The sequence below is a fragment of the Microcebus murinus genome, chromosome 2 (genome assembly GCF_040939455.1).
Source record: "Microcebus murinus isolate Inina chromosome 2, M.murinus_Inina_mat1.0, whole genome shotgun sequence".
NCBI lineage: Eukaryota > Metazoa > Chordata > Mammalia > Primates > Cheirogaleidae > Microcebus > Microcebus murinus.
Window position 1 is genome coordinate 81140244 of NC_134105.1, and position 17374 is coordinate 81157617.

The following is a 17374-nucleotide window of genomic DNA, read 5'->3' on the forward strand; positions in this document are numbered from 1 at the left end:
GCTAGTACCTTTAAGGCTGGGGGGACAAAAGGGACAAAAGTGGAGTTCCTGAAACCTGAGGGCTCTGAGGAGGAGCCAGATAGCTGGTGCACTGACCACTGAGGGGAATGCTGCACAGCTAGTGTTTAGACTTGGGGGCTGAGGAGTGGAGACCGTGCCCTTACCTTAGAGGCCAATAAACTGTGAACTAAGTGCAGCTGGCTGGGGCCAGGAGTGCCAAACTCAGCTGGGAGCTCTGGCTGCTCCAATCTTCTGCTGCTAAAGTGATGCTGCTGGGAGAATAGGAAGAATTTCTTCTCCCTCCTCCAGTTGCCCTTTAGTCCCCGCCCCCTTGTCCCCATTTTTAGAACCAACAGGAAGCCAACTAGAAATGTAGTCCAGGAAATGTAATATGTATACAGACCCCACCCCCAGCGTCACAGAGCAGGGTATAAGAGGGTTGGCTTGGAGCTGAGAGGAAATAGGAAATGACTAGCATAACAGGAGCCAAGGCAACAGGAACTACAGCCAAGGGCATGGGGCAGAAACTGCCTGGTTCGCTTTCCTAGCTGCTGCTGATGCCATGCTTGGAGCCCACCTTCATGAATGGATTCTGAGTAAGATCGGTTCACTCACCTGGCATACCATGAATCAGTGAACCCTGAATGGGTTACAGATACGGCAAACCACTATGCTGATGCATTAACCCTCTTAACCCCTGAAGCTGCCAGGCAAGGCCTACGGTGGCCAAAGCCCCCACTGGTCACCTTGGCTGATTGGCCCAGGCTAGGTCTATAACCCAGTTGATTCTGTCACTCCCAGGAATACTCACTTGATGGTGGAGCCACTTAAAGATAGAACAGTGTTAGAGACTGAGCATGTTTTTCCACAAAAAAGAGAAACATGCACAAAAGTTACTCTTTTTGGTTTTTTAATTAAAAATTATTTTTAATTGACAAATAAAAATTATATATATTGATGGTGTACATGATGTTTTGAAATATGTATGTATTGTAGAATGGCTAAGTTGAGTTTTACATATGCATCACATCACATACTTATCATTTTTTGTGTGTGGTAAGAACACTTAAAATCTACTTTCTAAGTGACTTTCAAGTATACCATACATTGTTATTAACTATAGTCACTACGTTGATCTCTTAGACTTACTCCTCCCGTCTAACTGAAATTTTGTATTCTTTGATCAACATCTTTCCAACAACCCTCTTTTAGTTTCTTTTTTTTATTTTTTAGTTTCTTAATCTGTTAAATGGGGTTAGCCATTCTTCATTTAACAGGTTGCTTTGAGAATTATAATAGAAGAAAAATTATATGCAATTGTGCCTTGTACATAGTAGGTGCTTAATAATCATTAATCTCTGTTGTGGGGGGTTATACTATACATTAAACTAACATATGTCAAAAAAGTTTTAACTAGAGTTATTAAGAAAAAGTACTTGTCAAGTGGCAAGTAATACTCCATGGGGAGTGAAGTCACCAGGAATCATTGGAGATCTCCTACTACTTTAAGAATGCATTTGTTTTGGGTGTAGAAAGGACTGTGCTTCCAGGATTTGAATCCTAGGATGTTGAGGTTTCCAACTTCAATGAGCTATTTCCAATACTTATGGAAGTTTTTTTTTAAACCTCCGGTGGGGTTTACAGTTATACAGACTGCTGCTTTCACCAGCTTGCTGTGACCTTTTACTTTTTCATGAAACATGCTTTCCTCCTGAGCTCTGTTGAGACTTACACACTTTATTGTTGAGGGTTTTGCGTTTCTGGTTATGGAAGATGAAATGCATGCCTTTCGCTGACTGCTCCTTCCTTCCTTTAGGTTATCCTCTTCACGCCCCTGAAGCCTACTTCCCTTATTTCAAAAAGCATAACGTGACTGCAATCGTGAGGCTGAACAAAAAGATTTACGAGGCAAAGCGCTTCACAGATGCTGGCTTTGAGCACTATGACCTCTTCTTCATAGACGGCAGCACACCCAGCGACAACATCGTGCGAAGGTTCCTGAACATCTGTGAGAACACGGAAGGGGCGATCGCGGTTCACTGCAAAGGTGCGTGCCAGGGCCCAGTGGTAGCTGTGCTTGTGGGAGGGGGTGAACCCAGAAAACAGCAAATAACATAAAACAAAACCAGTTAGTGCCTTAGAAAATAAGGACGTTTTTTATTTCAGAAAACTGGACTGGAACACAAACCCATTTTAATAACTCCTTCCTGGTCAGGCTTGCTTGGGTGTGGACCATTGGTGGTGGTGTGGCTTTCTTGATGAGAGACTTTTTCTGACCTTACTAACTTGGCATGCACGTGCTCATGGACACCATGTGCCACGATAAGGGGAAAACAGAAGCAGCATCCTTGGGTTGGCAGGAACACCTTTAAATAGGTACAATTGTCAAGAGCATGGGTTGTCAGTTCCCTGTTCTCTGTTTCTTTCAGAATCCCTCATCTGTTTGCCATCCCCTTGCACCTAGGTGCTTCTGCTTTATGAGCCAGCTATCGGGACCCCCATTTCCCTTTCTGCCCTCACCTGCCCTCCCCATCTTCTGCCTGCCCTCCCCATCTTCTGCCTCCTGGAGCAGAGTGTCTTCCTTTCCTGTTGCTAGGGGCAACGGCTTACTTGCTGCTGGTGTGGTCCTGCTTTTTGGGAAGAACTGAAAGACTTGGTTATGCAAATTAACCTCTGGTTTCTGGGGTGCGTGCTTCGGGGCAGGAGTAGTTCAGAGTATAAGAAGGTGCAGGATTGCCAGATGTAGCAAATACAAATATGGGATGCCTAGTTAAATTTCAATGTTAGGTAAATAAGGAATACTTTTTAAAGTATAACGTATGTCCCAAATACTGCAGGGAACATACACTCTACTTTATCTGGCAGCCCTGCGTCAGCTAATTAGAAAATATGAAATGGCATTTGCTCTAGGCTTAGTTGTTAGATTCTGAGGAGCCTCAAATTCCATTCCATTCCCGATCTTTCAGTAGGGTGGAAGTTATTTTACTGGAATCTTTGAATTCAGTGATTAAGAAATCACCTTGGCCACCCTTAGGATGGATGGAGCCTCGAGCTCCTCAGGCGCAGCTTTCCAGAGCGCCGCTGGGTGGCGCCGTGGTCGTGGGTTTGTGTCTGAGAACCGGTTTCCGTCCTGTGTTAGGCTGGCGGTCTGTCTCGCAGGCGTTGGGGCTGGCGCTGCTCTTTTCCCGTGCCTGGTGCTGCTCCCGCTGACTTACTCCGGCGCGTGTGGCTTTGGTTCTGACAGAAATTTTAAAGATGCCGTTTTGTAGGCCCTTGTTTCTATGTTTAAGGTTTGAGCAGGTGGAGGTAGTTTGCTGAACGCGGGAGCAGGGATGGGAAGCTGCGGTTCCCCGGAGACCGGGGAGACGCTAATGAGCGGCCCGCGATTAGATGAGGGCTCCTGTGTCAGGCTTGGTCCACTGGCTCTTCCCTCGCCCCTCCGCGATTCCGAGCCGGGCGGGGCCCTGGCTTTGGGGACATCCTCTCTCTGGTGTGTGTTGGGGGGGGGGGGTCTGTCAGGCAGGTGACTCTTGTTCATGCGTTTGTAGGTGCAGCTTTCAGGCCAGGGTGGGGTGGCAGTGAGTTGGCTTGTCCCGGGCGTGATTCATTTACACCCTAAGTTCGCCTTTCCATTTCATGTTAAAGATTGCCCAGGCATGAGGGAAAAGCCTGCATTTCACATATTTTAACCATCAGAACTTGAGAGCTAATGGGAATATGGCAGCTACCAAAGTTTAGTAGGAGACAGTCGTATCTTCTCTTTTGGAGTTTAGTTTCGTGTCATAAAAAGCAGCATTTTACCTGAGATTGATTTGGTTTTGTTTCCTAGTCAATAAATGTTATGACTACCAGGTCATATAGTTTATCCATGGATTAACCATCCGTATCTTGGATTGGCAAAGGGCAAAGAAATGCAAAGATGTCATTAAAACTCAGCACCTGGCCGGGCGCTGTGGCTCACGCCTGTAATCCTAGCTCTTGGGAGGCCGAGGCGGGCGGATTGCTCAAGGTCAGGAGTTCAAAACCAGCCTGAGCAAGAGCGAGACCCCGTCTCTACTATAAACAGAAAGGAATTAATTGGCCAACTGATATATATATATATAAAAAAAATTAGCCGGGCATAGTGGCGCATGCCTGTAGTCCCAGCTACTCGGGAGGCTGAGGCAGAAGGATCACTCGAGCCCAGGAGTTTGAGGTTGCTGTGAGCTAGGCTGACACCACGACACTCACTCTAGCCTGGACAACAAAGTGAGACTCTGTCTCAAAAAAAAAAAAAAAAAAAAAAAAAAAAAATTCAGCACCTTTCTCGGTTGTATTCCTCTCCTTAGAGACTCTGTGAAAATAAAATTCTCTAGTGTTAAACATTCTTGTTATAGATATTCTCTGTATATTCTTGACCTGTGAATGTTTATCTTTTAAGAAATATATATGCATATATATATTTATTTTATATTGTAGAGGTTTTTAAATCTTTATTTGAAATCAGAACCTTTTTAAAAATTAATTAATTTATTTTTTTATTTTAGTGTATTATGGGAGTACAAGTGTTAAGGTTACTTATATTTCCCATGCCCTCCTCCCCCCTTGAGTAAGAGCTTCAAGCATGTCCATCCCCCAAACGTTGCACATCTTACTCATTGTGGTTGTATATACCCATCCCCTCCTCGCCCCTCCCACTTTCCCACCCTCCCGACACCCGATAAATGTTACTCCTATATGTCCACTTAGGTGTTGATCCGTTAATACGGATTAGTATTAGTAGAATGGGTTCCAGCTGTATCCAGGAATATACAAGAGGTGCTATAACACCATTGTTTCTTAAAGCTGAGTAGTATTTCATGGTATACATATACCACATTTTATTAATCCACTCATGAATTAGATGGGCACTTGGGTTGTTTCTGTAGCTTTGCAATTGTGAATTGTGCTGCTATAAACATTCGAGTGCAGGTATCTCTTTCATAAAGTGACTTTTGATCTTTTGGGTAGATGCCCAGTAATGGAATTGCTGGATCAAATGGTAGATCTACTTGTATCGCTTTGAGGTATCTCCATATTGCTTTACACAGAGGTTGAACTATTTTGCAGTCCCACCAGCAGTGTAGGAGTGTTCCTCTCTCTCCGCATCCATGCCAGCATTTATTGTTTGGGGACTTTGATAAAGGCCATTCTCACTGGAGTTAAGTGATATCTCATTGTGGTTTTGATTTGCATTTCCCTAATGATAAAATCAGAACCTTTAACAATGAGGTCAGTTCTTGCATAGGAAGGTCACATTTACATATGGCGACATCTTGTTGAGAGTGTTATTTCATTTGTTTCCACTTGTACACACATGTAGTGTTCTTTTATAAGGATTATACCTTTGGTTTAATTAGAGTTGTATTGCTTTTCATAGCATACTTATCTGCTATAGGCCTGCTAATTATTTTGACATCTGCCCTAATTAAGTCAGTTTAATTTTCTGGGAATTCAAGCAGCACTCAGCATTTTAATTGAACTAAAAAGAGGAAGGAGAGAGAATCTTATCCTATGTCAAATGAACTTGGGTAGCTGCTGAAAAGAGAATGAATATGTCATGCCTCAACATAAGGTATTTTATAAAGAGATAAACTAGAAATGAATTTTCTGGGAATGTGTGAAACCTGACAACGATTCAATACCTGCATTTCACTTTGTGGTTGATAAAAGAGATAGCTGTGAATTCCTGAAATTTTCTGCCACAAATAATAGTCTAAAACACAGCAACATTGTGATATTCCAGGATGTGATTATTGATGTTCTATAGGGATTTCAGAAAATGCCTGGAACTGTAAAGCAATTGGTGTTTGACTTGGTATAAATAGAACACTTTTCAACATCTTGTCATGCTGTGCCAGGGAGCCCTTTAATTACAAATGCTTTAAAAATTTTGTTAAAGTTTTTATAGAAACTTAGTGAAATGTTCCTATTCTGTTCAATTGTGGTAAGAGCTCCTAACTATTGAATGCTAAGTACGTTCTTTTTATAGATCTAAATTATAGACTCTTTTTAAAAGGGGGAAGCAACTTTAGTTTCAGAGAAATTTGAAAATTTTCTGCACCTCATTTTTGGTTGTGAGTATAAGTAGGAGCCTGAGTGAGGGAGGCAGACAGCTCCGTGGACGAGGAGGGAGCAGTGAGGGACTGTCGTTTGCATTAAGAAGGCTGTCCTGTGTCCAGACACATACCCAAATCAGTGGCTTGAAGGAGGGACTCTGGAAACCAGCTGGGCCCTGGCTTCTCTTCCAGGACGTTCAGTTGTGTTTTATCTACGTGAGTTACCTATAGTCTTGTCGGGTATCTGGGGAATTAACATCTGTAGGAACTGGCAGAAGCAGAAAGGCCAATTACTCTTAACTCTGGCTATTAAAGGAAGAGTCCACTGAGACCGTAATTAAACCTCACCCTTTTCTAAAGAATGTAGATGTTTGATCTGGGGCAAAAGGTACGTCAGGTGAAAATAATACATATACACTCCCCTCTTCTAATAAAACAGTGTATATTGTATATATACTTCTTAAAAAGGAAGGGTTACCAGGAAGGAAATGTCAGGCATCTGTAGACATGAACTTGATTGTCATTTCATTTGCATTTTTGATATGTATTGTTAACCCAAGCAATATTGCCCCCAAGGAAGCAAAATTGTTTTTTGGGGGATGAAAACCCTTTTTTTTTTTTTTTTTCTGTATAAAGCACAGATTTACATCCACTACATAAACAGATATGCAGTATATCTGTGGCAGGAAAATTTTGTGGAGGACAATTAGGAAAAAATATATTTTAAGAGGCTCCCAAGGAAACAATAATGTAAAAGAGGTTGAGGGACATTGATTCAAAGATGTACCTTTTTCACATTTAAAAAGTTTTGAAATTAGGATGGCTCTTAAAATTGATAGCATGTCATAGTTTAATTTCTTACTTAGTAGAACTTAAATAGTGGTATATGTTACACCATTAGACAACATGATGGTGTCTTCCATTGGCAGAAATATTGTATGTTTTAAAGTACTGGGGAGATCAGAGAAGATTCCCTTTATTATTTGACCAAAGAAAGCTGAAAAAAAGAACCCCTCAAAAGTAGAAGATTCTTAAACATATCAAAAATGAAGTCATCATATTTCCTTTTCTTTTAAATACATATATATTTTAAAAATAATAAAAAATATTTTTTTTACATTTTTAAATTTTTTCCCTCTATTTCCTCTTCTAACAAAATGTTTTAATGGATGAAATTGGCATTGTACCAGATCCCTAGGTCAGAAATGTGAGTCGTCTTTAACTTTTCCTGTGATCCAGTCCTAATGGATTTCGAATGCAGCTCTTTCTCCTTATTACTGCAGCCTACCTTCATCCCACCCTCCTTTCCTACCCTCCTCCCAGCTCCTTTCAGCCACCTTTGCTCTCCTGCCCTTGCTTCCATTTCTCGTCTCTGGCCTTTCCTATACAGCTGTTATGCTGCTGCCAGACCCATTTGCATTCATCATGTCACTTCTTGCCTCCAAATCTATGACAGCTTCATTTTGTCCTTTCCACTGTTTGAAGAAAAATACAGATTTTTACAAGATAGTAGTTTATGTTTATTAGCTGTTGATAATGCCATTACACTTGAATCCAGTGTAATTTCTGGTTTGATTTCAGTGTTTTTGTGGGTGCATTTGTTGTACTTTGTATTTCTTATTCTGTTTCCCTCTCTTACAGCTGGTCTTGGAAGAACAGGGACATTGATAGCCTGTTATGTCATGAAACACTACAGGTTTACACATGCTGAAATAATTGCGTGGATCAGAATATGCCGGCCGGGCTCCATTATAGGACCCCAGCAGCACTTCCTGGAAGAGTAAGTCTGTTGTCTCCATTTAGCACATTACACCCTGTTCCTGGTCCTCTCTACTCCTGTTCTCTGGGTTGTGGACCGTGTCAAGCCTGTGGTTATAAAATGGCTGCATTGTTAGAGAAGTGTGTGCCTTGAATAGAATATTGTTGATTTGACAGCTAATGCATTCTAACTCTGTACCTTTTATATCTCTTAGATCAGGTGAGAGTGAGAAGAAAATCACAGAGCCATCTCTGCCTACCCTTTTTCTGTCATTTTCTATGTGTGATCTGGCTACAGTGCAATTTTCTTATGTCATCCCACTTGGCACTTTTCATTCTTTTCTTTTGTTTGCATGTCTAAAAGCAGAATGGAAAAAAAAACAAAAAAAAAAAGCACAACTAAGGTCAGTCAGTGATTTTGGTAAGATTGCTGCTCTCCTGACAACTAACTGAGCTGCTGATGCAGCTAGAAATGCACCCAAGAAGTTACCAGGGAAGGAAAAATAAGAGAACAGGCCCTGCCACTAACTAGCTTTTTGACCATTATTTAGAAGAATACTTATAAATTCATCCATTCACTCATTCATTCATTTACATATTCATTCATTACCTTTCTGTCTCATCTCCAGTCCATGATATGGAGAGATTTAACCCATAAGGACACAGTCCTTTCTGGTCCTTCTGCTTTCTCTTTAAGCTATTAGAACTTATTATCAATTCACTCATTAATAAAATTGGCACTAAGTTGATATAGGTTGAGCTCTCAGTTGTTATCAATTAGTGATATACTGAAACTTCAATGTTTTTCTTTTTAGCTGAGATGGCTCTATTATGATTAGAATTCTTTTCTATATAATTATTCCTTTCCAATTTGAATAATTTTAAGTTAGTAAGAAACAATGATCATGACTTTCATAGAAATTCATGTGAGATGCCCATAAAACAATTCTGTTATTTTAGAGCTTTATTCTCGATCAGATTCTTAGCCAGTGGTTTTCTCTATTTTGCATTTTGTATGTCGGTAGCATGGAGCTTTGTGTTGTGTACCTTCTAGATCCTTGTTTTACTAATTGCTTGCTAAAGTTGGATAAATGGCCTTCAGGTTAAAAAACAAACTACTTCTAAGCCTAGTTCTTTAAGCCATTTAATCAGCCTTTTAAAATTATTGCCTGGAAGAGTGTTCATTCAATAGTTATTCCTTGAATGTTCACGTTGTACCGGGCAATCTACTTACTAGGTGCAGCTGACAAGGCGAGGAGATACAGCAGAGAATACCAGCGGTCAAGGTCACTTAGTTTTCTCAGGGTGTCAGATACCACAACCCACCCACTTATGCCTGTGCATTCCTTCCTTCCTCCCTCTTGTGTCCCTTCTCTCTGCTGTATCTCAGAATAATACAGAGAAAATTAGAGTTATGAGGCAGAGGCACACTAGGTTGAAGAAAGGGTTTTTAATTTATAGATACTTAAGCTATAAAATTTAGAAAATTTCCTTAGGTGTGAGTCAATACCATAGTTTTCCAAGTAGTTGTCTTAGGTATAGGAATGACTTACTTGTATAACTACAGGAGTGAAATAAATCGTAATGCTTAGATTACAACCTTCCTGAAAACAGTTTTTTGTTTGGTTGTTTAGGCACTATACCTTTTATATTTTGCCATGTTTCTTATAGAGCTTGCATGGAAAAATTCGGTGTTGCTCATGGGCTTGCCCAGGCTTTATTAGATCACCTCCTTTATTAGAATGGTCTATGGCCCATTCTGCTTATGCCTCTGAATGGCACCAGAGCTATTAATAGTATTTTGCTTGATGTGTTGTTCCTTTGTTTTTTCCTCCTCTTTGCCCTCTCCTCTCCTGTTTTTCCCTTCCAAGCCTGCGTCTTGATGTACCCCATGGCAAAAGGCATGGCTTAGTGCATTGGTGACACTATGCATCCTACAGATATTTGTTGGGTGTGCTATGAAAAGTGTGAAGAAACCAAGGAGGGGATGACTGGTGGGGATGGGAGAGGTCTTTGCATTGGTGGTCAAGGAGGGCTTCTCTAAGGAGAACTGAGACCTAAAGGGCAAGAAGGAGCCAGTCCTGTCAAAAACCTGAATTGTGCCCCATGCAGGGGACATGTGAAGTCCTGAAATGGGAGCAAATTTACCATTTTAAAGCCCAGAAAGAAGATGAGTGTGGATGGAATATAGGCCAGGAATGGGTGGCTTGAGAGGTAGGCTCGGTGAATTTTTACAAGGCCAATATATCATGTAACCTTCCTTAGATAAAGAAATAGAACATTTCCAGCACCTGGAAGTCCCTCCTTTGTCTTCTTCCATTCAATGCCCAGTTCTTCCACCAAAGTAACCATTATTCTGACTTCTGACACTGTAGATGAGTTTGCTTGTTTTTGAACCTCATATAAATGGAACCATACAGTTTATATGTCCGGCTTCTTTTACCTCGCCTTATCTTTGCTGTTGTGTATAGAAACAGCTTATTCATTTTCATTGCTGTATAACATTTCATTGTTTGAATATGTGACATTTTAGTTCTGCTCTTGGTGCATATTTAGGTTGTGTCCAGTTTTGGCTGTTGCATATCTTTTGGTACACTTATCTGTTAGAGGTATACCTTGAGTAAAACAGTTGGCTATGTGTGCATTAAGCGTTAGCAGGTACAATTAAAAAGTTTTCCAAAGCAGGTACACCTGTGTATGTTGTCGTCAGAACCGGTTTATCAGTCTTTTAAGTTCAAGCCATTAGATTTTTTTGGTAATGATAATTTGCTTTGTAGTTTTAATTTGCTTTTTCCCTGATGACTAATGAGGTTGAATAGCTTTTCATTTATTTATTGGCCATTTGCATATTCTCTTTTATGAAGTATCTTTTCATGTTTCTTGCATATTTTTCTATCAGATTGTATTTTTATTGTTGATTTGTAGACATCTAAATATTCTGGATCTAAGTACAGTGTTCATTATATGTAATGCAAATACATTCTTTGCTCTTGTGGTTTGCATTTTCACTCTCTTAGTAGTGTCATTTTTTTGTTTTGAGACAGAGTCTCACTCTGTTGCTTCGGCTAGAGTGCTGTGGCATCAGCCTAGCTCACAGTAACCTCAAACTGTTGGGCTCAAGTGATCCTTCTGCTTCAGCCTTCTGAGTAGCTGGGACTACAGGCATGCGCCACCATGCCTAGCTAATTTTTTAAATTTTTTTGTTAGAGACGGGTTCTCACTTTTGCTCAGGCTGGTCTGGAACTCCTGAGCTCAAACGATCCTCCTGCCTTGTCCTCCCAGAGTGCTAGGATTATAGGCGTGAGCCACTGCACCTGGCCAGTAGTGTCTTTTTGAACAGAATTTTACAATTTCGCTGCAGTCCAATTTCATTAATTTTGCCCTTATGGGTAATGCTTTCTGTGTACTACCTAAGTGACTATCACTGTCAACTCCAAAGTATGAATGTATTATTTTATGTTACATTTAAGAAGCTTTTTTGATTTTTTTATTACATTTAGACCAATAATTCCTCAGGAATTGCTTTAAAAAATATATTGTGAGATAGGAGCCAAGGTTCTTTTTTTTTTTTCTCCCCATGTGGGTATCCAGTTGACACAGCAGAATTTATTGAAAAGACCATTTTGCATTGCTCTAAAGTGTCACCTTTATCATAAATCAAGTGTGTGTATATATGTGAGTTTGTTTCTAGACTCTGTATTCCATTCTATTGGTTAATTTGTGGGTTTTGACACCAGTATTTATTTCAATGTCATAATTGCAGTTCTAAACTAAGTCAATATCTAGGAGTTTAAATCCTTCAGCTTTAATTTTATTTAAGAAAATCTTTGTCTCTTTTTTTTTTTATCTATCTATCTATCTATCTATCTATTTATTCTGGGTAAAGATGTTGTATATTTCTACTTGAAGTTATTGGATGCATTATATTAATAAATGGTATAATCTTTTGGGTTTTATTTTCTGATTGTTTGAGGCTGGTATATAGAATTCTTTTCCTGCCCTGACAGTTATAGCCATCTTGCCTGGAAAGTTTATTTCACATGCTTTTCTCTAACCATTCTAAATGTAACCTCATACCTTCTCTGAGCTGCATGTTATGGCAAATATGGTTTTTCTTTTGCCCTTCTTATATTGCTCTTGCTAGTTGATAAAAGCCTATGTTTCTGTTACATGTAAACCATTTAGAAGAGAAGGACAGAGTTTATTCCTGGTCCACCTTTCTTTCAACAATCATCCCTAAGTTCCTTTTAAATAGTTATTTTCCATCTTAACCTTTGCTTTTTTAATTGTCTGTAAGTTTCAAGTTTTTCTTAGTGGTCTTTAACGTACCTGACCCTGTTCTTATCACTCCTGTCTACCTTTGAGATAGTCTCAAAGGTGGCAGGGATCCCTCCCTTCCTCCCTCTCGCCCTTCCTCCTTTTCTTCCTTCCTTCCTTCTACAAATATTGGTTGAAAGCCACTATGTGTTAGGTAGCGTTCTAAGCACTTGAGAAGTTGCAGTAAAAGTGAAAAATGAATTTCTGACCCATGGAGCTCACATATGAGAAAGAAAGAGAGATAGAGAGAGAGAGAGAGAGAGAGAGAGAGAGAGAGAGAGAGAGAGAGAGAGAAGGAGGGAGGGAGAGGGAGGGAGGGAGGGAGGGAGGGAGAGAGGAGAGGAGGGAAAGGAGAGGAGAGGAGAGGAGAGGAGGGGAGGAGGAGAGGAGAAGGTATTAACAGAAATGAATAAATTTTATAGTTTCTCTGATGATGACAGGTACTATGCAGAAAAATAAAATAAAGCAGAGAAGAATAAGGGGTGGAGGAGAAGGCAGTTTTAAATATGTGGTGCTGAGGGGGCTCACTGAAAAGGCACTTGAGCAAAGATCTTTAGAAGTGAGAGCAAATCATGTGGGTAACTTAAAAAGTTTTTTCTGTTTGCTTTTATTTTTTCCTTTTTTTACTGACAAATAAAAATTGTATATTTATTGTATATGACATGATGTTCTGAAATATATATATGTATATATATAAATATATAGTGGAATGCCTAAATCAAGCTAATTAACATATGTATTACCTCACATACTTATTTTTTGTGTGTGAAATGTTTAAAATCTACTCTCAACAATTTTCAAGTATACATTAACTATAATCATCATGTTGTACAATAAATCTCCTGAACTTGTTTCTTCTGTCTAACAGAAGCTTTGTATTCTTTGACCAACATCTCAATTCAATCCCCCTCCTCCCCTCTCCCCCAGCCTCTGGTAATCACCATTCTACTCTCCACTTCTATGAGACTGACTTTTTTAGATTCTACATGTAAGTGAGATTGTGCAGTATTTATCTTTCTGTGCCTAGCTTATTTCATTCACTTAGCATAAGGTCCTCCAGGTTCATCCATGTTGTTGCAAATGAGTGGATTTCCTTTTCATAAAAGGCTGACTAGTATTTCATTGTGTATATATACCACATTTTCTTTATCCATTTGTCCAGTGATAGACACTTTGGTTGATTCCATATCTTGGCTCCTGTGAATAGTGCTGCAGTGAGCATGGGAGTACAGATATGTTTTTGACATAGTGATTTCATTTCTTTTGGGTATATACTCAGTAGTGGGATTGCTGGATCATATGGTAGTTTTTTTAATTTGTAATTTTTTGATGAACCTCCATACTATTTTCCATGATGGCTATACTAATTTACATTTCCCACATGGGTAATTTGGAGAAGAAGGTTTCACACTAAGGGAACAACAAGTGCTGAAGGTCTGAATGGGAATGTGCTGGAGGCCACTGTGGCCCAAAAGGAGAGCAATAGGAGCAATAGGAGGTGAGGGCCAGCAGGTGAAGGGGGCAGATCAATCTTGCAGGCTTTTGTGAGGACTTTGGCTTTTCTTTTGGTGAGATGAGAAGTCAGTGAAGAGTTTTGAACAGAGGAGTGATGTGGTGTGAGTCACATATATTTTAATTAAAATTTTTATTTTGAGATAATTTTAGATTAACATGCAGTTGTAAGAAATAACACAGAGAGATACTGCATACCCTTTACCCACTTTCTCCAAATGCAACATCTTGCGGAACTACAGTAGAATATCACAACTAGGACATTGACGTTGATACAATCAAGATATAGACTATCTCCATCACTACCAGAATGCTTCACATTGCCTTTTTATAGCCACACTCACTTCCCTCCCATCCCCATCCTCATCCCCTGTTTAACTCCTGACAACTGCTAATCTGTTCTTCTTTTTTTAAATCTTATTTCAAGAATGCTATATAGATGCAGTCCTAGTGAATATAACCTTTGGGCTTGACATTTCTCACTCAGTATAATTCTCTGGAGATTCATCCTGGTTGTTGCATGTATCAGTAGCTTGTTTTTTTATGGCTGAGTAGTATTTCAAAATGTGGATGTTTGTATATAGGTTTTTATGTGAACATAAAATTTCATTTCTCTGAGATAAGTACCTGAGAATGTAATAGCTGGGTCATATGGTACATGTTTAGTTTTTAAGAAACTCTCAAACTATTTTACACAATGGCTATATCATTTTACATTCTTACCAGGAATGTATGAGTGATAAAAGTTTTTTTTTTTTTCATGTTTGTCTGCATGTAGTGGGGTTATTATTTTTTATTAGCCATTCTGATAATGATATCTTATTGTGGTTTTAATTTGCATTTTCCCCTAAAGTAATATTGTTGAGCAACTCTCCATGTACTTATTCACTATTTGGATATCATTTTGCAGGAGTCTCTGTTCAAATTGTTCACCCATTTTTTGTTGAGTTGTTTTGTTACTATTGAGTTTTGGTAGTTTTTTATATATTCTAGTACTAGTCCTTTGATAAATGTTTTGCAATTTTTTCCCCAGTCTATAAATTGTCTTTCATCTTCTTAACAGGGTCTTTTGTAGAACAAAAGTTTTAAATTTTGATGAATTCTAATTTATCAGTTTTTTTTTTTTAGATCATGTCTTTAATATTATCTAAGACTCTTCACTTAGCCCTAGATCCCAATGATTTCTCATATTTTTATTGTAAAAGTTTATGTTTACATTTAGGTCTGCAATGGATTTTGCATTTTTTTTTTTTTTTTTTTGGTGAGATTTGAGTCAATGAATTTTTTTGGTCTATGAATATCCAGTTGCTTTAGCACCATTTGTTGAAAAGGCAATCTTGTCTCTATTGAATTGCTTTTATGGCATGATCAAAAATCAGTTTGGTATATTTGTGTGTATCTATTTCTTTGTTTTCTATTCTGTTTCGTTGATCTATGTGTCTCTTCTTTCTCCAATACCACATTCTCTTGATCACTGAACCTGTGTGAGCTTTAACATCATGAGAGTGATTCCTTTCACATTCTCCTTTTTTAACAAATTTGTCTTAGCAATGCCACTTCCTTTTCCTTTTTTTTTTCCCCTTTTCCTTTTGATGTAAGTTTTGGAATAATTTTGTCTGTATCTACAAACAATCTTGCTGGGATTTTGACAGAAAATGTGTTAAACTCCTGTAGCAATTTGGGGAGAATTGACATTTTTACTGTTGTTGAGTCTTCTTATTTATAAATATAGTGTTTCTCCATTTATGTAGATCTTTGATTTCTTTCATCAGCATTGTATAGTTTTCTGGATTTAAGTCCCTTTTTTAAATTAGATTTACACCTAAGTACTTAATTTTTTGAGTGATTATAAATGGTATTTATATTTTTAATTTTGATGTCCACATGTTCATTGCTAGTACGTATAAATACAATTGACTTTTCTATGCTTACTTTGTATCCTGAAACCTAGGAGTTTTGTGTATGTGTATGTGTGTGCACATGCACATGTGTGTGAATTCTTGGAAATTGCTGTGTATATAATTATATCATCCACAAAAAAGACAGTTTTATTTCATTTCCAATCTGTATGCATTCTATTTCCTTTTATTCCCTTTTTGCACAGGCGAAAACTTCCAGCACTGTGGTGAATAAGAGTGATGAGAACACACATCCTTGTCTTGCTTCCAATCTTGGGGGGAAAGCATTCAGGCATTCACCATTAAGTGTAATGCTAATTGGAGGTTTTCTGTAGGTGTTCGTTATGAAGTTGAGGAAGTTCACCTCTATTTCTATTTTTCTGGGAGTTCTTACCATGAATGTATGTTGAATCTTGTCAAATGCTTTTTCTGTGTCAATTGATATGATCATGTGACTTTCTTTTAATATGGTGGATTACATTGATTGTTTTTCATATACTGAATGAACCTCGAATTTCTCGAATAAACCTTACTTGGTTATGGTTTGTAATTCTTTTATATAGTGCCGAATTCTGTTTGCTAATATTCTGTCAAAGATTTTTTATATCTATATTCATAAATGATATTGGTTTGTAGTTTTTTGGTACTGTTTTTGCCTGGTTTTTGTGTCAAAGTAATACTACCTTCATAAAATGAATTAGAAGTTGTTCTCTCTTCTATTTTCTGGAAGATTGTGGAGAACTAGTGTTGATTCTTTAAATGGTTGGTAGAATTCTCCAGTGAAACCCTTTGTGCTTGAGGATTTCTCTTTTGGGAGTTTTAAGGTTATAAATGTACTTTTTCCTTAATAGATATAGGGCCATGTAAACATTCTACTTCACATTAGGTGAGTTATAGCAGTTTGTATTAATATTTTTAAAGAACTTAGCCCATTTCATCTAAATTGCAAAATTTATTCCTTTATGTTTACGGGATCTGCAGTGATATTCTTGGCTTCATTTCTGATATTAGTGATTTGTGTCTTTTCTCTTTTTTTGTCAGTATTGCTAGAAGTTTGTCAGTTTTATTGATGTTTTCAAAGAACCAGCTCTTTTTGTTTCATTGATTTTTCTCTATATATTTTTTGTTTGTTTTAAATTTCATTTATTTATGTTTTTATATTTATTATTTCCTTCTGCTTGCTTTGAGTTTATTTTGCTCTTCTCTTTCTAGGATTTTGAGGTAGGAACTTAGATTATTGATTTAAGACTTTCCAGTTCTATTCTAATGTATGTATTTAGTGCTATACATTTCTCTCTCTTAGCCTTGCTCCACAAATTTTGATTTCATTGTATTTTGATTTTCATTCAGTTCAGTATTTTTTAAATTTCCCTGAGACAACTTCTTTGAGCCATGGTTTTTGGTTTTTTTTTTCCCTGAGACAATTTCTTTTCTTTAGGTTACATGTGTTGCCTTTCACTCCCTCCTCACCCATCCCAGTCAGAGCTTCAAGCATGTCCATCCCCCAGATGGTGCATATTGCACTCATTATGTATGTGTATACCCATCCCCTCCTCCCCCCTCCCATCTACAGAAACAGCAGTGATATAGCACCTCTTGTATTTTCCTGGGTGGAGCTGGAACCCATTCTACTAAGTGAAGTATCCCGAGACAAGTTCTTTGACTCATGGATTATTTTGAAGTGTGGTATTTAGTTTCCAAATATTTGGAGATTTTCCTGTTGTCTTTGTTATTGATTTTTAGTTTGATTCCATTGTGGTTAGAGAACATACACTGTATGATTTCAGTTATTTTAAATTTGTTGAAGTTTGT

The 17374-nt window shown here is 38.3% G+C and overlaps 1 protein-coding gene across 6 annotated transcripts in view; it reads left to right on the forward strand.

Annotated features, from left to right (window-relative positions):
• CDC14A (cell division cycle 14A) overlaps positions 1 to 17374 on the forward strand; it is a 164153-nt gene that overhangs the window by 97595 nt on the left and 49184 nt on the right. For all 6 annotated transcript variants that reach the window (XM_012748620.3, XM_012748612.3, XM_012748614.3 and 3 more), the window contains 2 exons: positions 1817 to 2047; positions 7719 to 7857. In XM_012748620.3, the coding sequence (XP_012604074.1) occupies positions 1817 to 2047; positions 7719 to 7857 (370 nt within the window). The remainder of the gene's footprint in view (positions 1 to 1816; positions 2048 to 7718; positions 7858 to 17374) is intronic.